Source organism: Fistularia commersonii, chromosome 20, assembly GCF_037954325.1.
Source record: "Fistularia commersonii isolate RoL2024-O1a breed Wild chromosome 20, RoL_Fcom_v1.0, whole genome shotgun sequence".
Classification (NCBI taxonomy): domain Eukaryota; kingdom Metazoa; phylum Chordata; class Actinopteri; order Syngnathiformes; family Fistulariidae; genus Fistularia; species Fistularia commersonii.
In genome coordinates, this window is record NC_141303.1 from 14579144 (window position 1) to 14602322 (window position 23179).

At 50.0% G+C, this 23179-nt stretch overlaps 1 protein-coding gene across 3 annotated transcripts in view; it reads left to right on the forward strand.

The window, feature by feature from the left end:
- The window catches only part of disp1 (dispatched homolog 1 (Drosophila)), a 50218-nt gene that overhangs the window by 11100 nt on the left and 15939 nt on the right, over window positions 1–23179 (forward strand). The window contains exons 3-5 of one of the 3 annotated variants that reach the window (XM_086166733.1): window positions 13212–13310; window positions 13409–13487; window positions 19899–20392. In XM_086166733.1, coding sequence (XP_086022859.1) covers window positions 19929–20392 — 464 coding nt within the window. In that variant the 5' untranslated portion in view covers window positions 13212–13310; window positions 13409–13487; window positions 19899–19928. Of the gene's footprint in view, window positions 1–13211; window positions 13311–13408; window positions 13488–16887; window positions 17018–19898; window positions 20393–23179 lie in introns of those variants that run through there. The other 2 variants (XM_086166734.1, XM_086166735.1) reach the window with 2 other exon arrangements.

Genomic DNA, 23179 nt, shown 5'->3' on the forward strand with positions numbered 1-23179 from the left:
CTGCTGCTTTTCGAGTCCCGAGTGGTGTCGGGTTTTCATTGTGACCTGTTTTTGTGGATGTTGCTTCAGGCTAGCGGGTCCCTTGTTGGATTCCCACGGGGGGCCTTTCTGTGTGGAGTCTCCACGTTCTCCACGTGTCTGCGTGGGGTTCCTCTGGTCTCCTCCCACAGTCCAAATACTTGCCGTGGCTTGATTTGAGAGCTCCAGCCCCACCGCAGCCCTGCCTGCAGAATAGCATGATCAAATGTTTTTCTTTTGTGTGTGTGTGTGTGTGTGTGTGTGTGTGTCCTTAGCAGGCCTCTTATTTCTCATTTGGAAGGCATTTTATGAATAAATGGATTATTGGTCAGAAATGAAACGACATTTTGCGGTTACCGTTAAATAGTAGTTCATATCCTTAATATGAATTCAACATTTCCAAGAAAATTAGCGGCGCAGTTTTTAAAATTCAACAATAGATAACCTGTACATTAAATTCAAGTTCCATCTGTAGCTCTGCATGCTAAGGGTATCTCTGCTCCAGGGAAGGTGCCACATGGAGAAAGCAGAACCGCTTTAGATCTAGCGCTTGTTTCCAGTCGGCAGATAAATGATGTCAGGAAACCCTGGAAGGGACCTCATGTGAAGGAGCGAGGTGTAGCTGGCGAGCAGCAGCAGAAGTGTGTGACGACAGGTGTGTCTTCTGCTGGATGTTGACATGCCTCCACATGTGTGTTTTCACTTTTTGGAGCACTTTGTTCATGAATTCTTCAAGTGTTAGAGGGCAAAGTGTCTTTTGTGCCGGGATCAACTGCGAGCAGCGGCTTTACTTCAGAGTTTAGTCTTTTCTTTCTCAACAACATCACCTCTTTCTCTGTGTTTCTGGTCGTCATCTCCTGTGCTTCAAACTCCACCTTCTGATCCCGCCTCCATATTTCGTCCCATTTGCATTCTGAAGTTCTGACCGTGTGACTTTGAGATGTGCTGTGAATGTCTGGGGTGACTTGGACCAGCCGAAATCAAACAAGTGGAAAGGGAAGCAGGTATGTACTTGTTCTCGACATTTAGGTGTTTTCTACGGAGACAAAAAGTGACTTTGAACATGGCGAGAAGATACGTTAGCAGCCAACCAGAAAGGATCTAAATGTAAGATGAATTCATCGTTGCGATGATCAAGGAATTATCGTTATTTATTCGATTAGTCACTAATGCATGAATTGGAATTAATTAGGAACAAACCTAAATATTAATGCTTGGAGGATAAAGAATTTGTCTTAAATTCAACGTGAAGTTGATTTGTTGGGGTTAAGGTTGTAAATTGTAACGTTGAAAGGTCCTACTCAGTCTGTCAACAGTATCGCGGTTTAGCTTCATTGCCCAAAGCAGGGATCTGCTTCCCGGCTGTTTTGGAAGTCAACTAATTGTTTGTCCATTATCGGCCAGCTGGAATGTCCCCGTGTTGGCCCCGACCCCTGGGTTCGCCACCGATGAGCGTGTCCTCAAAGCAGCAGAGGTGCGCTCAGCACTTTACTGGGAGTTGGACACGTATGCTCTAAAACAGCTACCGATTATCCTGGCGGGCATTGATTGGGAAACAGCAAGAAGTGGTGAGGGAAAGGTCCCGATTGTGATCGGAAGATGACCGCGCGTGGACGAGTCACGCTACATTTTCGCTCGAAGATGCTTTGACTTTGTCCATATGGTGTCTTGGTTGTGGAACCACAGTGTTGCGTACCGTACCGCCATCATCACCGCCCTGCCAGTCTGATGGCTTTCTGCCTTAGGAAATGAGTCTGGGATCCTCAAACATTTCTCAAATTCTTGCTTTTTGTATTTGGGGCTTAAGTGAACACAGAGTTTAGGGAGGAGGATTCTTTGACCGGTTTGGTTTGACTGTGAATGCTACCAGCGCTGACCTAAGCTAACCTGGGTGTGCTATGCTGAGAAATACCGTTCCATAAATATCAACAGGATTTGTGTTTCTCGTGGTTTTAGGGAACCTTTGTGTGTCCCCGGATCAATTCCCAAAGTCCTAGTTTGTGGAAGTGTGGTTGAGCAAGACGTTCAAAACCAGAACTGCCGCTCAGGGTTCCTCCATGATGGTTACATGCAGAGGTCAAAGTTCACTCAATCGTGCCGCATGTGGAGCTGGACGTGACCAAAGAGAGGACTTCTCTTCTTCTGTATGAGTTGATGCAGGAATCGAGCCGTCCCTCTGCCAGATTCCCATTCATTGTACTCCTTTTCCAAGCAAATCCTCAAAATACTGACCCATGACTATTTTAAATGAAAAAAGACAGTGCAGTAAAAACAGTGGCCTCCCCCTCCGCTTGTTTACTCGCCGTCCTTTTCCCTCCACGTCCCCTCGGCGCGCGACTGTAACTGATGTATTTCCTGGTCTTAAATGAGGACCAGTCCTCCGGGTTTCCTGCCACACAGAGCCGGTAAACACGAGGCGCTCAGAGCCACAACCAGAGGAAAGTATGGTGTTCATTAAAAATTCATTTTGAGAAAAGCCTCTCCGTGTCGTGCCAAGGACGTAAATTGGTGAGATCGGAGGACTTTGTGTCGCGGCGGGCCTCCACGACGTTTCTGCACAACTTATTTATTTACCTCTGGTCTCCATTGCTTTGTAGCGCAGGTTTTGTTTATAGTTTAAAAGGATTTACAAACACTCATGAGGACCCTCCTGCTACCCTGGCCGGGACTCCGGCCTCTTATTTAGCAAAGTTTGAATGAATCATTCAGCGCAGTGTTACATCAACTGGTCATATCACACACACACACACACACACACACACTGGTTTCTTTTTCTTTCTCGCGCTCAACCTCTCTATTGTGATCTGCATTTCTATGCTGAAAGGATTTGAGCAGGCCAGCTGACAACTCGCCATTCAGGCAGGACTCCCGTCTGTGCCCACCCGCTGCTGGAGGTGGCCGGCCGCCGCAGACATGGAGCTTTCACAAACCTCTGAAGGTGTCGAGGCCTGCATCTGGATTCACTGTGTGTGTGTGTGTGTGTGTGTGTGTGCGTGTTTGTTTCTACGTGTGCGTGTGAGTGGAGAGTGTATGTGCCTGTGTGTCTACTTGTTGTGGCGTGTGTGTGTGTGTGTGTTTCAGTGGGTGAAGCAGCGGCTGTTTATTCTTTGTATTATGTAAAAGGTGTGTTGGTGGTGACCTGAAAGGTGCATCCCCACCTGCCTGCAGCTGCAAATAAAATGCGTGTGTGTGTTTGTGTGTGAAAACTATCCTTTTGTATGAAGATCCACTTTTATGGCTAATTCTATCCTTTATTGAAGATTCTGAAGTCATTTCTTATATTTTTTAAATGTAGTTTTTGGAACTGAGATTTCATTTGAATTTGAATGTAATTTTATGGCAGTATGAAAAAAAAAAAAAAGATTTTCCTCTTATTTTTTTGTGTCTGAAATTAAGAAAAAAAAAGCCATTTGTTTTAAGTCTTTTTTGGAAACTATAATCAACGTCTTTTTTTTTTATCTCTAAGAATTTTTTTTCCTTTTTTTATTTTAATTTAAACATGTAATTTTAAAAAAAGAAAGATATTTCAGGCTTCTGATCATTTTCCTCCAGCCTTTTAAATTGAATTCCGCTTCTGCTATGGTGGTGCGATGGCAGGAGGTTCAAGCTCCCTGGTTGGATTCCCATAGAGGGCTTCTCAGTGTGGAGTCTCCATGTTCTCCCATGTTCTCCCCACTCCAGATTGAGCCGTATGAATGAGTGAATCCCGTTCCACGGCGGTGCACGGTGCCCTCTTTGACGCTGGCTTTACCATTGATTGTGGAAATGATGTAACGCATGAGGGGCTCTGGATGTTCTAATGCCGTTTCAGTCATTTGAGTTTTCGAGGGAGATCTGAAGTCAGCGGCGGCGTCTGCCCAGTCCTCCACCCCCTCCGAGCAGCTGTGTTGACAGTCTCATGCGTGGAAACCCGTGATTACTAGTCAGGCCGTGCATTTTGGCGAGAGCCCGGCTGCCAGCTCTGCAACACCCACACACAAAACATAGGTTGTGCTAACTTTGATGGTGAGGAGTGGCTCCATCATCTGAGGCCCGGGCTTCTTCGCCAGGCTTTATTCGCCCCGGTCGTGGCTTTAGATGTTTATCCGTCTGAAGATGCTGCTGGCTGCCGTGGACAGACGCACGGATGACTCACCTGCGATCGCGATTGTTTTGCAAGAATTTGTGACGTTCCGGTTTAACGTTGTCATCGATGCAGTTTTTGGCGATTAAGCACCGAGGCGGTCCTTGAACCGACAAAAGAGCCTTGAGGAGAACACGTAGCCGGAGATAGTACCCTCGAGAGAGAAAAACAAACTGCATCCGCTGTGTGACTTTTTAATCAAATGTTCCACACTCACATCGGGGAGCAGTAAATGTAATGGCAAGAGTGCCTCGACGTCTCCGAGGACCGAATGCATTTCTGGCTGGTGATCGGTAACAGATGCTTTTTAAAAGCTCATGCTAGGTCCACAGAAATATGTCCGAATGGATCCACGTCTGCTTCACAGGAGACAGGACAACTATTGCTGCCTTGTGGGCAAATGTTAGGCTTTTGTGTCACTGGTTTTTGTCTTGGAAGGTTGGTGGTTTTTATAGAACACAGAGATATTATCGGATCCGAACGCAGAGACATCTTCCATCCCACCTTTTGATATTTTTGTTCCCGACATTTCCTGCTGGATCCAGCAGGTAGTTGATGTTCATTGAGGCAGGTGAAACGACACCCTAAATGCTTGTTGAAAAAGACGCGTTAAGATATGCAGCTTACGAGGTGTTCGTTTCGCAGGCTGGTGTTGTTGAGCAATCGGTCGATGAAGCGATCCCCAAATGTCTGCGTGTTAATGAAGCATTTTAAAGATGAATGACGGGTGTAGCTTCATTCAGTCTATCCAGCTTGTGGACCTCCTAAATACCCCAAGAGAAATGGGCTTTTTTTTACATTTGCACCCTGTTTCCCTGCTTGGAAAGGACTTACCCCTAAATATAAGCTGAAACATGAATCCATAAGTACTTCGGAAAAACTCATATTCTTTGTAGTTCAAGAGGTTCAAAGCCTGAAGGGGGTGGGGGTCGAGGGGTCGGGGCGGGGGCGGGGGCGGGGGGGGGGCTCTCTCCGGTCGGAAAGTGCCCTATAGTATCATACAACAGCTGAGCCAAGCAGCTGCAGTCAATTTGTTGACTGAATAAAGAATGAATGAAAAGTATTTGCATTAACTGAAGTCAAATCTTATCATGGCAACTGGACTTAGTTTATACACACACACACACACACACACACCCTCCACCGCCCCACAAAACCCCAGCAGTTGTGCCCCGGAAACTCCCCACGGTCTGCAAGAATTGAAGAACCTCCGGGACGAGAGGAGGAGAGAAACCAAGTCCAGGTGCCACCGTAAGGGTTGACAGTGGTTGACCAGAACCTCCGCAGACACCGTGTGCATGAAGCTTACACTTGCTCTGCGGTTTGTTTTGAGGATTTAGTCACAGGAAAAATGAAGCCTTGGAAGTCACCGGTGCTGCGAGGATTCCGTGAACTGGCTCCACAGCTTTGGGGGGCTTCTTTCCCCAATCCACTGGCGTTGTTCAGTTGAAGCGCTTCCCCTCCATCGGCAACAGCAATTCCTGCTTCAAAAACCCCGAAACGTTTTTTTCCCCTGTTTTCCCGGCTTTTGGGCGCGCGGTTGTCCTTCTTGGTTCGAGGGGGATTCGTTGCGAATGAACTTTCCTCCAGTGTGGTAGTTTGCTGGACATTCAGAAGGTGTTTCATGGAAAATAGCATCAAACGATTTTGCAGCGCCAACAGAGTTTGCATTACCACATTTGAATAAGCTCCTCACCTCTGCCTCACATAACAAAGGGGGGCTTATGACACTTAGAATGCCTCATTCATGGATGCCCAAATCTGAGACGTGTAAAGGGGAAATTGATTCTGACTCTGATCACCAGGAATGCGAACGAGGCATGACTCCACATGGAGATAGACCGAGTTCTTTCGTGCAGTCACGCTTCTATCTAAAGCTTCTATCCCACAGCCTGTTGAGCACGGGGATATGGTGCCGTGATTAAACCGTGTTGTTGGGCGGGCAAGACGTCACGCTTGTGTCCGGCAGGGTGACGAACCAGGCCAGCGAGTGAACGCAGACGGTGTCGTCGTCAACACGTCGGACGCTGCCCGACGTGTTGCAGTGCAGAGCTTCTGTCACTAGGGGACAGTGTCTTTTATATGCATCACTGAGATGGTGAAATTGCAACTGAACACGCGTCTTTATTATTAGTCTCCAGACGGATTTATCCATGAATATTAAATTGACGGCAGTACTTTCAGTGTAATTCATGCTGGGCAGCAGAACTGGGCTAGCTTAGTGTTTGTTCCCTCCAAGACAAAACTCCACGGGTTCATTTCAGCACTCCAGTCCAAACATCCAGGCCTCCACCGGGCCGACCTCTTCGCCGCCAATGTGATTTCTGTTCGGACGATGCTCTTTATCTTCCTGTCTCATCCCAGACAATACGCACCGTTTATGTCATCCTCGTCCAAATCGAACGCTAGGATTTCTACCAGTGGTTTGGGAGAATTGTTGTGCTGAAAATCTGCTCTGTAAGATAGATGGCGGACTTAGCATTCGTGGCATACCAGATCCACGTAGAATCTGTCCAGAAGTACCAAGTCACCCCGGCATTCCGACCATTTGGTTCAGTTCTTCTTTGGTGCTGCACAATTGTAATGTCGTAGCGGTGCTCCTAGACAACCGCCAAAAGGTGCTGTTAACCTCTGCGCATTCCTTCCCCGCTGCACTGCAGTTGGTCGTTACACTTTCAATCCGGCCAATTCCAGTCCATTTTCCATCCTTTCCCCAGACGGGAAGCAGATCCCGAATCCAAGAAGCGCGGAGGAAATAATGAGCGACAGGCGTGAGCTTGCAGCATCGCACCGATGCAATTTGCCGCTCTGCCTAATGTCCCAGGTGCCCGGGGGGGGGGGGACAGGAAGTTGTACCTTTAATACATCCAGATACCTGGAAGACAGCCTGCATGTCCGCCCGCGATATCCAAGCAGCCATTTCTTCAATGATAAAGCATTCCCTTCTATTGCTATTGGCCACTAATAGCATTACTAAAATGTCAGGAGGGGAACTTCTGGTTTTGACCTCAAGCCCCGAGCTTGCGAGGCATGTTTTTCTTCCACCCGGATCATTACTGCTGCTTTAATACACGGCATTAATATTTGTCCTTCTGCGGAATGTCTTGTATTTGACTGAATATTGGCTTTCTTTTGTTGCGAGAGCCGGGAGACGGAGCCAGAGGGGATAAACGTATTGAAAGTACCGGTGCCTCTCTGCTCTCCGAAAGCATTGTCTGCTGTCGAGAATCCTCTTTGGCCGATTGTCTTTGGGGGTATGCTGGTTGTCTGTCATGTAAACAACTCTTCTTTTTAAGAAGTCTTCCAGGGGCCCTCGCTTTTTTCTTTATTCTTTCTTTTTTTTTTTTTTCGGTTTCCTCGCACGCCTCTTTCAATCACAACCCACACATCTCCTCTCCGTCCAGCCCTGGCACCGGCGGTGCCCCGGGGACGGTAGCGTATTGGGGTTTAAGGTGTCTGTCGGCAAGTAAAGACCCCTCCGGCTTGTCAGCGTCTCTGACCCCGGTGTCACAATGACTCCTTCTCTCCTCACGCTTATTTCCCCGCCAAGCTGGGAAGAGTAAATATTTATAAGCCCCAACAATGGCGGCTCAGAGGAGAAAGAGTCTTTGACCGGAGCCCGTGGAAGGCCGGTGTCAAAGATGGGCTGCGGAGGGATTTAGGATAAGCCTCTAAACGATCCCCTTCGTGACCGTCCTGCGGACTCGGCACCCGGTTAGCAACGATGTTCGCGTTGTGTGTATCAGGCCCGTGAGCGCCACGTACCTCGGAGCTTCACGTGCGGGGAGACGGAAACCCCGATTAGAAGCAGACAGACATGTAGAACACGCAGGTGAATGAATTGAAGGCCTTTTGATGATTAAACATGTGGCAGCAGTCATGTTGTAACCGTTGGGAGTAAAAACAAGGTGTTCCGATCGCCGACCTGACTGCAAACACATGTCGCCAACAGCCAATGAAAAGAGGAGGCGGGACACAGGACCTCGCGCCAGACGACGAATATGATAGGAATTAGCGGTGATGTTAAAACAGCGATGGGGGGGGGGAGAAGGCCCATGGACCCTCACTGGACCACAGTCATGGAAGTCATACCCGCCGTGTGTGTTTGCCCTCCGCTGTCGGTTTGACTCGTCGCGTCACGTGTGAATCGCGGTCTCAGTCTGTCCGACCGGGTTTTGGCGTGCGAGCGGTGTGGCGTGTCCCCCGGCTTCCATCCTCGTCCAGGAAACACCTGCCCCGCTGACTAACACCCTACATTACCGACAGGTGTTTCCGCACGTCGTTACTTTTTGTGATGATTAAGGAGTGTAGCGTCCGTTATTATCTTGCCATAAAATATCTGATACACTCAGCTGTGAAATATTTAGCCCGCTGCGGCCCAGAGAGTACCTTTATTGTCATATTTATCTGGAAAGTTGCTCTTCGCCGCAGCCCTCCGTTCCTTCAGCGGCCCGAAACTGGCCCGTAGTCGCTCAAAGCACGGCTCCAGAAGAGGTCATCGTTCTCCTGCGTGATTGGCCGTCGTATCTGGTATTTGCAGAGTGACGCCGGGACGCGGCGTCCGCATTCCTGCGGTTGCTAGCAGGGTTATCAAACATGGTGCGTGTGAAGGCTCCCAGTCCTCCTGGTCCGGGTTAATCATTGTCAGATCTTGTCGTGGCGACGGGGAAGAGAACAACCGAGTCCGGTCTCTTCTTTCAGGGAGAAAAAAAAACACAAGTCCAGTTGCCACGGCAAGATCTGAGAATGAAGCTCATTAAGGAATCGGAGATCGATCGATACATCGGGTCTTCGGGAGTGCTGCCGTGATGAACCGGTCTACACCAAGATGGAGGATTGAGGAACTGTGGATCATAGTCGGTGCCCAGGGACCGATCCATGGTCTTTGGTTTTTGCCAAAGGAGGGTCTGAGGCGGACCATCGGACCCCTGGCGCTACAACACTTGCTTGCGGCTCAGCGGAGGACCAGCGAAGGCGCCGCCAGGATGTATTTCCATACGACTGGCAGTCACGTGACCAGGGTTGCAGCATCTGGTCCCGTTAAAAGTGGGCCGGTCAGCGCCCTGAGCAGTGCAGCTTAATGACGGGGCCTTCTTCCTGTCGCGTCTCTGAGAAACCCTGCGGACCCTGGGCGTCTCCTGTACCCATCTAACGCTCCCGTCGGAAGACCAGGAAAGGAGAGCTCGAACCCGGAGCACCGTTTCTGGGCCGTCAGACCAGGGAATCGTTAGGCGGATGACTAACTCCACTCCCCCACCAGAGCAAGGTCCCTCTTCTGTGGGGATACTTCTGGCGGCTCCTCTGCAAACCCCTGGCCGTGATGGTCCAGTTGTCCCGGCTACGTCGATGACTCGGGCTCATCAGCCCCGTCCTCTTCTGATAAATGACCCATGATGAAGAACAGATAAACCTGATGCTGTGGGCAAACGGCCTCTTTGGACGCCGCCCTGCTACAGCTTGCCAATCTTATTAGGTTTAATGATGAGAACCAATTATAGTGGATCTAAAGGAAGTGAATGAAAGGCAGTTTTCCAGGAAGAAGTGTATACATTCACATTCCCCAGAGGAACAGTCTGAAAGGGAGGCGTCACCACCAACGTGGCCTGTATCTGCTCAGAGTTGGAGTTACTCCTAAAGATATTTGACAGCTCTCCAGCTGAAGCATCTGAACAGTACTTTCCTCAAAGGGAACTCCATTCTTTGTAAGACTTTTTAAGATGTGTACTAAGATATTATTTCGAGACCCCTGGCTGCAAAGTGGTTAGCCCCTCCTCCTCACGGCCGGAAGGCCCCATCTTGTGTGGCGTCTCCATGTTCTCCGCATGTCTGTGTGGGGTTCCTCGGGGTTCTCTGGGTTCCTCCCACAGTCCAAACACATCATGAAGGTTCAGTGGAGACCCCATGTTGTCCAGATGAATGGTTGGATGTCTCTGTATGTGTCCCTGTGATGGACCGGTCCAGGGTGAACCCCAACTCTCACCCAATCACAGTTGTGATAGGCTCCGCCCCCGTGACCCTGACAGCAGGATAGGGTTCACCCATGCCCAGCGACTAAATGAATAGTTATTTCATAGGTACTGTCGTGAATGACCTGCTGGGTAATCAAAGTAGGGGCTGCGGCAACGTCACCATGGCCTTGTGATTCTGGGTGCAAACATAAGAACCACGTGAGAAAGGCCTGAGTTCTGTGTGTGTGTGTGTGTGTGTGTGTGTGCGTGCACAGGGAGAGACAGTCTGAAGATTCCAGACAGTAGAACCGAAGGCACTGCTCATACGGAAAAGGGTATTTGTGCTTTGACGCCACATGATTTAAAAGCAACAGAAGCCGTGGCGCCCGTTGACCGCGGCACGCGCTTCCACGTCGCCATCAGACCGGTGACAATGCAGGTTTCTAGCAGGGTTGTGTGCGATCGAGGCCGTGGTTTTGAGAAAACTTATCACCGGTGTGTTCAAAGACCGTCGGCGCGTCAGTCCGTCCCAGGGCTCATCTAGGCTGCACAGCCAGGCGCTCACGTGAGCCTGCATGTCTGTAGCTGCTCGGCCTCTGCAGAGCTTTGTTCGGCAGGAATTAGTTTGAACATGTGCCGCTTACAATTTGCAAAGCTAAACCTCTGCTCCCTCCATTATTATACCTTTCAGGTGTGTGTGTGTGTGTGTGTGTGTCTGTGTGTCGGGGGGGGACTAAGACATGATGTAATGCCAGAGGCCTGTCACTAATAATTTCCCTCTCACTGGAAATGGCGCTGAGATTAATGCCAGAAAGAAAACATCATTTTCAGAGCATTGAAGGTTTTTTTTTTTCCACTTGGCTGCCTTTGCAGCAATTTTAAACTGTTTTGCAAGTATTTATGGACGCATGCAGATGGCCGGCTACGTCAGTCCTGGACGCCTTCCACTTATTTTCATTTCACAAAACAACTGTTTCATTATCACCAGTCCAAAACACCTTTGCCCGTTAAGAACAACACCTTGTTCTCCTGCTCGAAGAAAGTCTAGCAGAAAGAAAGTGTGGTTCCACAGAGTCTGGGATAAATGCACCCTCATTTGTGTCACACACACACACACACACACACGCACACACACCTGTCCTCACCCCTACGTTCACACTGCACACCTGCAGGTTTTGCTCCCTGAAGAACAGTATCACTTTTCTCCTGCATGTGGGGCTTGGTTTTTACGCTGCCAGGTTCTTGGAGGAAGTGTACGTGTGTGTGTGTGTGTGTGTGTGTGTGTGTGTGTGTGTGTGTGTGTGTGTGTGTGATAGATGTAAAGATAAGTGCACATTTATCTTGATCCCAGTGTTGTCAAACCCGCACCCACCTTGAGGCCGGGGATCAGGATGACTCAGGGAGGAAGCAGGATTGTAATTACGATGATAAAAGCAACAGAGGTGTTTGGAAGTCACATCATTACAGGTTTGCTGTAGATGTTGGTCTGCAAGATTTGTGGGACTCGTCGCTGCAGCGAGCTTCATCCAGGCATCACGGATGTCAGAGGGCGGGTCGCTTTACAAGAGTATTGCAAGTAGGAAGTTGCGTTATTATGAGATGTAAGATGGTGTAGAGTGAGGTGGGGTGTCGTAGTAATTGAAGAAAAGTTGAAATTTCAATATTTCCGCTTTATAGTTGTTTATTATCAGTTTAAAACTGGCCTTACCTGCTTTAGCCCCGCCTCATTGTGCTGGGCTCTAGTAACCCCAGCTGCTCAGATGTACTCCATCTGTGTGTGACCTTCACTGCAGCTCCTTCAGCCTGAACTCCTCTGCTCCTGAGGCTGCAGCTGCCTCCAGGGCCCGCATCTGCCTGACTCCACTGTCTTTGAAGCAGCAGCATTGCACGCACACACACACACACACGCACACGCACAGACATACATACACACTCCCCATCCTGCGATTCAGCGTGAGACAAATGTCACCGCCACCTGGAGCCTCCTGGTTTCTTCAGGAATCAGACCGCTAGCGCAGCTTTAGCCTCGTGATCCCCTCAAGGTGGAGCGGTGGAGTGAAGGACGTTCCCGCAGCACGAACCCCTGGTGGGCGTTCATGCACATCTGGATATGAAAGTTTTGTTCAGCTCAGACCTGCCTCGGTGAATTTGTGTTTTGGGGTTCATCTGCTTAGATATGGCCTTCTGAGGAGCAGGGGTTCTGCAGGAATTTCAAAACTGGCTTCCTCTTTGACGTTCAGGTGACACGGCAGTGAATTTAGAATATATCTGAAGATCCTTTGGCTTCTTTGCCAGATGTTCATGCTTTGATATTTAATATTCTGCTGATCTTCAAGCTGACATCCGTCGAATGTAACTGAACGTCCGCCTGACCTTAAATCAAAGGTGATATTATGTTGATGTCAGAGTTCCAGATGAGTGTGATCAGAGAGCTTCCATGTACGGAATACGTTTCTGGTTTTGAAGACTAAATATTCAGCTTTATTGGAGTTGACCGTAATAAATTGACAATGAGGGTAAAATCCTAAAGTACTGAGGTCTTGTTCCACGTGGGAATGAGGAAAACCTCAGCGCTGTCCGGCTGCAGGGCACCTCCTCCATCCGTCTGTGACAGACGTGGTGTTCGGTGTGCTCCGGAGAGATCAGCGCCATGTATTACTCCTTTAAATCCACCGTCTTCTGGTGTCGGTGATGGATCATCTGCTTGTCCGCGACAGGGGAAGCTCTGGATTCCAGCTGCTGCTTCGTATTCCAGCTCTCAGCAGTAAGGCTCGGAGGTTGAAATAAATAGGCCCAGAAAGCAAATGGCGTGAATGCATGTAAACGTGTGTGTGTGTGTGTGTGTGTGTGTGTGTGTGTGTGAGTGTTCTGGCAACTGTTACACTCCCCGCACAGGGCAGTCATAGCCTGTCTTGCTCCCTGCGGAGACTTGAGCACTGGCAGGACAGGAACCAGGGCCTCTGCAGCTGCTACACACACACACACACACACACACACACACAGGCACACATAGGCACGCATGCACACACACGCAACCACCTTGACCTATAACACAATGAATATTTCATGTCTGGGAACCCGCCTCCTCTGCTCGCTCCATGTGCCTTTGGTTTTGCCCTCAGAGTGAGTTGGAGCACAAACAGCAGTTGCAGAAGGTTGATGCTCTCAGCGGAGATGGCGTGTGAGCGGAGACGGTGTGTCGGCCGCAATCACCAAATGAGGTACAAAAAAAGTACTCCGATTACATTCGTAGTGTAACTGGAAGGATGCGCATCGGTAAATATTGTGCGGACTTGTTTTCTTATTCTGTCCCCGGCAGCTGATAAGATACAGTTGTTGCTTCGTCCTCCTGTACCCGGCCTGCAGGCTCCTGGACCTCCAGCTGATGGTCATTGCAGGTGAAGATCCCATTTAGGTCATATCTTGAAGATGTTTGAGCAGTGTAATGTGTGTGAGATTAACGTGTACGTCTCCGAGACACTTGTTTTATAATGCGAGCTTACTTCATATTATGGCATAGCTGGAAATGAGGATCGTGATCCTGTTGAAGTCCAGCGTTGGACCATCGAGCATGTCCCACTCAGCGGATGCTACATTAGATGTGCAGACATTCTTGTGTCGGTAAGTTGGAGGCACAACTTGCAAAAACGACAACCGCTTTCAGACAGAGCTACTCTAAGAGTTCAGCTGCAGTTTGGTTCCAGAAAGTAGCCTCCTCCAGGTGAACCGTCGAGTTGTGCACTCCCAGAGGCAGTGAGTCCTGCCTCTGAGATGGTTGTAGTGTTTTTAGCTTCTCCCTGTCAGCCGTCAGCTAACTCCACGCTTATTCCAGTCCAAAATGTAGATGTTCCTCTGTGAGCCCTGGAAACCCTTCTGAGGCATAGCAGGACTGTAGAGCTTGGACCTCTTTGTCGCTCCACTTCTTCCCGCTTATGCCCATTTTGTCCCGGGAGAACATCTGAGCAGCAACTATAGGAGGTTTGAAAATGGTGCTCCACAGGAAGTATCTGGTCGAGGGCGTGGCTTATGAGCTCCACCGACGAGCGTGAAAGCAGCCGTTGTCTTCAAGTTGACGTAGCTGCTGGAACTGGTGCACTGGAGGTGCTGGACGCAGCGACTGAAGCTCCTCCTGGTTCGTGCTGGACGCTGCGGAGGCCAACATCTGACAGGCATCCTGTTGATGCGTAGAGAAGATCCTGAAAGGAGACAGAATGGTCCTGAAAGTTGGAGAAGATGCTATGATGGACATCTTTATTCCAAGAGGGGACTTCTTTTGAGGTCCATGTTCTTCAAGAAACAAGTGAAGGCCATCATAAGAGCGCTAGAATCCCCCCCCCCTCCCTCCATGTTCCCCACCGAGCAGGACTTGACAGCCGAGGGGTTTGTGACGGTAAGATGTGATCTCACACCTCCTCCAACAAATGTCCTCCTCATGTCCCCACGCTCTGTCTGAGGCCAGTGGAGATATTTGACACCAAGATGTGATCTTCCAACTTCTGATCACCATCTTCCTCCGGAGCCAGTGTTCATTCTGCTGAGCCCGGTCTGCTGACAGATCTATCCGTGCTACTCTACAGTGGAGGTTCAGTCCAGGTCCCGAACATCTCAGCCGTGTGGACCGAATGTCGGAGATGATTTTTCTTTGGAGGCGTTGAACGATAACTATCTTCCAGCGAGCCCTGCTCTCTAAACCAGGTATGGCCAGATGTTCTTGCTGCAGGGCCACGTGTAAAGTCCCAGACTGAGCGGCAAGTCAGACCTTTGCTCGGTAGGAGGTGAACCTCTTTTGGACGTCGTCAAATCGGGTGCAATTCCCGCCGAGCATCTTCTTCACCGACTGTCGCCCCTCAGACGTGCAGCTAGCCCAGCAAGTTAGTGTAGCCTTGCAGGTAGATGGGTTCTTCGAGCGTTGCTGACGTCCTGAACAGTAGAAAGTTAGCGGCTAACCTCTTAGCAGTGGTGGCGCGTTCTCGCGCTGTCAAGCGCTAGCATGCTAAAAATGCATTCGTTCATCGTTGGTTGAAAAGCCGACACTCCCAGTCGCGGCTCGTGACATCAGAGAAGGATGGAAAAGGCTCGCTGTAGCCGCGGAACGCCATCTAGTGGTGCTGAGAGGATATTTCAGGGAAGCAGTGAAATGAATCGTACTAATGTAAATACCGGATCCAACGCGGGAAAGCTAGAGAGGAGATAAAAGAAAACCTTGTGGTGTCCATGAATCAGCTGGTATCTGAGATCACACACACAAACAAATGTCAAGTGTGTCCTGAGAGGCCGACTCATCGATTCATCCGCGCGGTGGCCTCCAGACCCAGAAGACCAGATGTTTGCTCTCCAGACTCGTGTCAATGTCCCTCTTTGATGTTTAATCCCTCAGCATAATTATCCCTGGGATGTGGAGACCTCGGTCACCTCGTGAAAGCACACCTTTATCTGCTGTCATTAGCGTCGGGTTGTCACGCTTTTCGTGGGCGTGAGGCGGAGCCGCAGGATTCCGATGCCTTGCCTTTGAGCAAGGCATCGGAGCAATCAACTACCCCTCCGCTCCAGGTGGCTTCATGGTGCTTAAATGCAGAACATTCATTTCCCGGCTTTTTTAAAGCCGTCAGATTGCACAGGACTCCTCAGTCTTCTCCTTCATCTCCTCCCCCTCCAGCTTCTCCCTTCTTCTTGAGGAGGACCTGGTCTCCTCTGTTGAGAGGAGGTCTGGTTGGAGTGTCTTTCTGCCTCAGAGGAGCACTTTCAGGGCCAGGGGCTCCAAAGCCCCTCCAACGCCAACGTGAAATCCTCAAGAAGCACAAGCTGTAATTAGCTGTTTTGTGCCAGAAGTGTGTGTGTGTGATTGTGTGTGTGTGTGTGTGTGGTGGTGATGAAGAGGCCCTCTGTCTCAGGCTGCAGAGCCTCAGAAGGGGAGCAGCTGCAGAGCGAAGAGGAGTCAGCCTTTCTTCAGGGTGTCTGAGATTGTCAACTTCTCCTCGAGTTTCTCGCTCGCTCAGGACGGAGCCTTGGAGACACGGAACATCTCCGCTCAGTAAGAGCTGGAGGTCCCGAGGTCAGATCGGAAGGTGCCTTGAGACCAAGCTCAGACCACGAGGGCCTTAAAAACCATCTGACCGACTCATGGACAACCAAGTATCGCCGACGTACTGAAGGTGCAGGTGTTAGAGCTTCCACCTCAGGGCGAGAAGGTCCCTGGTTGGATTCCCAGAGGGGGCCATTCTGTGTGGCGTCTCCATATTCTCAGGGTTCCTCCACAAGTCCAAACACATTCAGTAGGTTCAGCGGACACCCTGCATCGTCCAGACGCCTGGATGAGAAGGTCACATATCTCCGTATGTGGCCCTGCGATCGGCCGCCGACCGGGACAGCGTGGACCCGCCTCCCATCCCCGAGCAGCCGTGATCGGCTCCAGCCTCGAAGGACACGGTTGACCATGTGTGAGGTTCCAGTGGTCCAAGACTCAGTTGGAGCAGCTCAAGATGTGACCGAGCAGGTTCCGTGTACAACATCCGTGATCTCTGTCCAGAAGAGCGTGGTCTTCGGAAGATCTGGGATACCTTGCAGAACCCTGTTGTCCAGAGAGACCGCTTCAGGAGAGTCCACCTCCTGAAGACTCTTCCTCTGAGGGAGAACCTCCCTGGGCTCTCCTGCTGCTTCCGGGTCGGCAGCGAGCGGGTTAACTGACACCGCGACCGTCCAATCAGCGCTCCGCGTTCAAGCCCCGCCCCCCTCCTCCTCCTTCCCGCCCCCTGCACACACCGCGCACGCCTGCACGTGTACGCGCACGGCGGCTCATTCTCTGGTTCAGTCCTCCACGCCGGACGAACATGTCGCTTCTCCTCCGGCGGCTCTCCTCCCCTCCGGGCCCCGGGGCTCTCTGACTCACCGGAGCCGCCGCGCGGAGCTCCGGAGCCGGACAGCGAACACGGTAAGATCCGGGGTATCCATCCAGGAAACGGGCTCTGTGTGTGTGTGTGTGTGTGTGTGTGTGTGTGTGTGTCCGGGCTGGTTCAGACGCGCACCTCGGCGCCTCCGGTCCACCCGAGCAGCTCTGATACCAGCTGACATGGAAGAGGACCTTCAGACCTGCTCCTGGTTCTGAACCTTCTCAGATTTTGAGAGATCAGATCTGAAAAACACGACTTTGTTTCCATTTAATCTTATCAGGAGTTCAAGCAGGAAGGTTTCAGTCAATACAACACACGCACACACACACACACACACGCACACGCCCGCCGCTTAGAATTCTATGCATGACAGTACAAAACATGTCTTCAGTTGCGCGCGCGCGCGCGTGTGTGTGTGTGTGTGTGTGTGTGTGTGTGTGTGTGTGTGTGTGTGTGTGTGTGTGTGTGTGTGTGTGTGTGGGCAGGTAAACAACAGATCAGCTTTGTGTTCAGCTCATTTGCCCGAGTGTGTCCAGCGACCCCGCAGGGGGTCAAATATGTCTGGAGTCTCTCCTGACAACCACAAACACATCTGTGTGTGTGTGTGTGTGTGTGTGAGAGAGTGAGTTTATTAGAAGTGATGTGGCTACGAAGCGTTTGCTGATTCCTTATAATTGCTGCCCGTTGGGTTGGATTAAAGCGGTGCAGGAGATGCAGGAGGCCTCTTGTTGTGGTTCCTCGCTCTCCGTCCACCAGGTCAGGATCTCCTTCAACTGCTGCTTTCCTTCATCTCATATCCAAAGTGGATGAGCTTAAACATCTACATGTTGGATTATCATCTTCAGAGGTCTCCTTTGTGAGAAGATACCCTAAAAACCATCCATGTTAGATCTTTCCTCCTCAGATTTGGATGGACTTTCCATCTAGCCCTAGAAGAACACACCTGCTGCCCGCAAGTCAGTATCTTTCTGGCGTCTAGACGATATTTGGTATATTTTTACTTTTTTCTCGTCCTCCTCAAGCTTGTTTGAAAACATCCTGGCCTGTGAGCTCCTCTCTCCCTCACCATCGTCTCCATGACCCTTGAAGAACATCTGGCAGCTTTTTGGAAGCACTTGAAGGACGTTCCCCGTCCAGAAGTTATCTGCTCCAGCCGGCTAATAACGGACGTGCATCTGCTTTAAGCCGGAGGAGGGAAAGGAGGAGGGAGAAATGGGAGGTCCCGGTGGCCACCAGGGTTCGGAGGTCCACGGTCCCGTCCCCCCTCCGCCAGGCAGGAAGCTCGGCCTCCATCTTGAGCTCCAGTTGTTCTGCGCTTCTTTCCAGCTGTCAGCTTTTATTCCGAGGAGGCACAAGACCCTGCCTGTGTCCACGGAGACCGGCCCAGATTTCTTACCTGCCTGTCAACGCTCTGCACGCACACACACACACACACACACACATACACACACACTGAATTCCTGCTGTCCCAGGCAGAGGAAGCACACTGGGTTACATATTTGTCCCGTATTGTAGCGGTGAAGGCTGCGCTCTGAGGGACCAGTGTGGCGACTCCACGAGGAGGACTTTGGTTTTTATTTTCAAAAGACAGAATGACACCCAAGTCTTGCTCCATGTGAAAGATCGGCATCGCATCTGCTTCCAAAATCTGTGCAGAAGTTCTGCCAGAAACAAGCTGGGATTGTGAACGATGGGCAGGTGGAAGGGTGTGGTGGTCCAGCTGAGGCCTCCAGGAGGTTCCTGGAAGTTCGAGATATCTACATATACAGGGCTGTCTCAGAAAATTAGAATATTGTGATGAAGTTCTTTATCTTCTGTAATGCAATTAAAAAAACAAGAATTACATTTTCATGATATTCTCATATTTTGAGATAGGATTTTTGAGTTTTCTTAAGATGTAAGCCATCATCAGCAATATCAAAATAATAACAAAAATTACTTTTTCATGATATTCTCATATTTTGAGATAGGATTTTTGAGTTTTCTTAAGATGTAAGCCATCATCAGCAATATTAAGATAATAAAAGGCTTGCAATATTCCAGTTGATTTGTAATGAATGTATGACATTTTTGTTTTTGTAATTGCAATACAGAAGATAAAGAACTTTATCACAATATTCTAATTATCTGAGACAGTCTTGTACATTTACGTGTATGATGCATGTAAGGATTCAAGGAACTTGTCACACGTGCACGCCTTACAGTTTGAGGTACGAAATGAGCACCCAGGTCCGGTTTCAAGCCATAAAAGAATTAATAGAAGAGAATGTAAACATCTAATCAAGTAAGAGCAACAGTTTAGTAAGGCTGAAGTTAGTTAGCCCGGTTAGCACTGACGTTACATGTGAAACAAGGAGGTACCGTTGTATTATTATTGCACCTCTGGTTTAAAATGTACGTACACGCATCAGAGCTCAGATGTTTAGACGATAAATGAAACACAAATGTGGAAATGAGTGGCGGCCCATTGTTCAAGTTGCATAGCAATTGTAATATTGAAAACGCTCCAGGGAACCCTGAGCCGTCAGGGTGTTTTTATCGACATGTCCGTGATGGAGGCCCGCCTGGGGCTGGCAGCTTCAATGAGCTTCCACATGTTTGATTCATCTGATGGATGATAATGTTTAGAATTTGATTTGCGGTCATTGCTCAATTATTTAAAGTCGTGTTTTCCTGGTTTCTCGGATTTCTTCAGCACGTTTTCGTCGGGTTCCTGCTGGTTTTCACCAGATTCCTCGCACATTTTTGACCAATATTCATTTGAATTAAATGGAATTCTTTATCTTATTCTCCCTCCTTTCCAGGTTCGGTTGCCCGGTGACGTCATTCTGCTTCCCGTTTTCATCTCCACAAAGAGTTTGCATGTTCTGCGTTTGGTCCATCGCCGGATTTGTTTGTAATGTCCACCTCTCCCCCATCCAGTACTGACACCGCCGCCATCAGTGGAGCACCATGGCCCTGAGCGACGCCTCCGACCCCCCGGCCCTGAGCAACGGCGGCCACCGTCCGGGCCCCCCGGCCCCCCCCGACGGCCCCCCGGCGGCCCCTCCTGGCCGGCAGAGGAAGCAGAGGTCGCGACCCCGGAAGGGAACGAGCCAGAACGGCACGCTGAAACAGAACGGCTTCGTCCCGCCGCCCGCCGGATGCCATCTTTCCACCCCCCCTCCCCACCTGCCCGCCACCGCGCCCTGCTGCCAGCACTGCCTCGTCCCATCTCCGCTGTGCTACCCCTGCGCCCAGCAGGACTGCTCCTTCCTCCAGGCGGGGGCCGTGGGTGCCCGACCCCCGCCCTGCTGCCTCTCCGCCTGCACGCCCCAACACCCACACCCACACCCGGCCCTCTGCCTCCATCACCAGCAGCAGCAGCAGACGTGGCAGGAGCGTCTGCAATGCCAGAGCCCGGCACCGCCGAGCAGGTAGGAGTTTCTCCGTCACAGCATCGGGCCCATCGGGGTGCCACGTTTCTCCTCTAATTGCTGAATCGCTGACCGCGGCTGGTGAAATTTCGTTACAAGCCGGGAGGCGGGAGAAGAACGGGCTCAGAATTGTGTGGAACCCGTTCAGCGCGAAGGTCCGCAACGGTGATATTGGAAAAAATAGATTCGTCGATGTGGAAAAACAATCTCCAGAGGAGAAAGCGGAAGTCGCTTGTTGCTTTCTGACATAGCATTGAGGGTTAGGGAGGAGATCACCTTCCACTCGGAGAAGGTCCCCTGGAGATCCTGCACCGCAATCGGTGACCATCTCCTTCTCGGCTCTGAGGTGATGGAGCTGCTCGGCTTCTTCTCCGGCTTTAGCTTTCGGTCGGGGTGACGACCTTGAAGGCCTCGAGTGGAGGATCTCAGGTTATGAGTGCTGGCATTCAGGCCGGGTCAGGCTGGAGATGGGAGAGGAATGTGGCAAGTATTTCCTAAAATCCCCCCACGCACGCACACACACATACAAACATGGCAGCGTCCTCCAGCTGCAGCAGAGTGACAGCCTTGAGCTCATTCGTTGGTGAATTCCCCCTCCATCCGTCAGGACCGAGACCTCAGCATTTACTCACAACCCCAAAAGTAATAGCAATCCTGAATTTACTCCTAATCCTAAAATCGATAATCCCAAATGTACCCATAACACTACATTTACTCATAATCCTGAATTTACTTATAAGCCTAAAATCAATGAGCATTTCTAATTTGCTCATAATCCTGGATTTAATAAGCACCCTGAAATAACTCATATTCCGGAAATGACAATTATTCTTCCAATGAATGTGAATGTACTCCTTATCCTAAATTTATTGATGGAAGCGTCCCTCTGCTGGCCCTCTAGTCTGAAGGTTGGATCCCTCCTTGGCATGGCATGTTAGCGCCGAGCATAGAAGCTGCATCAGAGTGATTATTTACCATATGGTTGTCACATTTTTATTTTTTCAATGGGGACCATTTTCTGCTCATTCCCCAAACATTCTCCAGATACGCCCTCCTTCTCCCTCTGAATTTCCCTCCTGGTTTCCGCACAGTCATTTCTCCCTGAATTGGTCATTTTAGCTTGATGAACATTCGCTGAAATTCCAGTGATCAGTCTTCATGACAAATTGAATCAAAGAAAATGTCTTTTTTTTTTTTCTTTTATTTTCTGTTCCTTGAAGGGGATTTTCATATGACTAGCTATGACTCCTGCACATTTTGCCCCCAGTCAGGTATTAACCCCCCTAATACCTAATGATGCCATTCAGATTCGGAGGAAGCTGCTCTTCCGTGGCTGAAAGCCCGCGGCTTCCCAAACGACCCGTGGCCCTGGTGGCCCGGAGGTGGCACCCGATTGGCCAGCGGAGGTGGCCGGTCGGGGGCAAACAGAGCTTCCCGCCGCATGGGTTTTCTTCCAGCGTCACTCCCTTGGCCTTTTTTTTTTTTTCCTCTCACACCATTAACACTTCCCCGACCCCCTGCGGCTGCTGGGTCTCGGGTTCCCCTCCGAAGCAGGAGCAGATGTGTCGGGTCTCTGGCGCTGATCCGGCCTCATGTTTACCAAACAGCGATGACAGGCTTGAATTACAAGAGGGCTCCCCTTTTCCTGTACCACGTGTGTGTGTGTGTGTGTGTGTGTGCACGTACACCGTAGCGCGGCTTGAAGATCCCATCCGCTCGGTCACCTGATTTCCAGAAGGCCCGGTTTCTGGGTTAATTCCCGCGTGTGTGTGTGTGTTTGTCGCGCGTTTGGGGTCACTCTTGTGCGTCGGTCGCCATGGAAATGGCCGTACAGAACGGGACCGCCTCTGTCGTCATTTGAGAAAGGAGAAGGAGTGTGATCTCAGCGGGGATAAGTAGGAACAGGACCTCCTTGTGCCGAGCCTTTGTTTCTTTGTCGGCTCCCGTTCCCACTCCAGTCTCCTTCCAGATTAGCTCATTCCTGCTTTCCTCAGGTTTCTATTCTGGGAGCCGTCAAAAAGCCCGCCGGCCCTCGGCCGCACACTCAAATCCATTTTCATTTCATTTTCACCGTCATTTTCAGCCTTTCACAAATTTTGAAACTTATTCTGAACTCGTTTGTGAAGTCTTTTGGTCTACACACAATGACAATGACCAAAATCTAGGAGGTACAGCTGGAGGTGAAGATGTTGAGGTTCTCCTCCTTCAGAGGAACAGTACATGTTAGATGTTTTGGACATAGACTGAGATGGTTCGATCATGTACAGAGGAGGGATAGTGAATATATTGGTAGACGGATGCTGGAATTGGAGCTGCCAGGCAGGAAGTCTAGAGGAAGACCAAGAAGAAGATCTGTGAACATAGTGAGCGAGGATATGAAAAGGCCAAAAGAAAAGTTTTTTGTTTTTTTTTTAAATTTTATTTCATAAATTTTATGAAATGAAGCGACAAATTCAATTGCCACATTTATTTATATATTTATTACCTTGTTTATTCATCAATGAAGTTGCTATGGTGATAGACAGGCTGACAGGAGGTTCGACAGGGACATGATGATGTTTGCAGATGACACTGTGATGTGTAGTGCAGGTGGAGGCACATCAAGAGAGGTGGAGCTATGAAGGTCAGCTGCAGCAAGACAGAATACATATGAGTGGATGTGAGGAACCCAGGCAGAACCCTAAGGCTTCAGGCTGTGGAGGGGAAGGAGGAGGAAGAGGGTCAACCGAGGCCAGAGCATTGGAGAGGGTGTAGAAGAGGCGGAGGTGTTCGGTTTGAGGAGGGTCA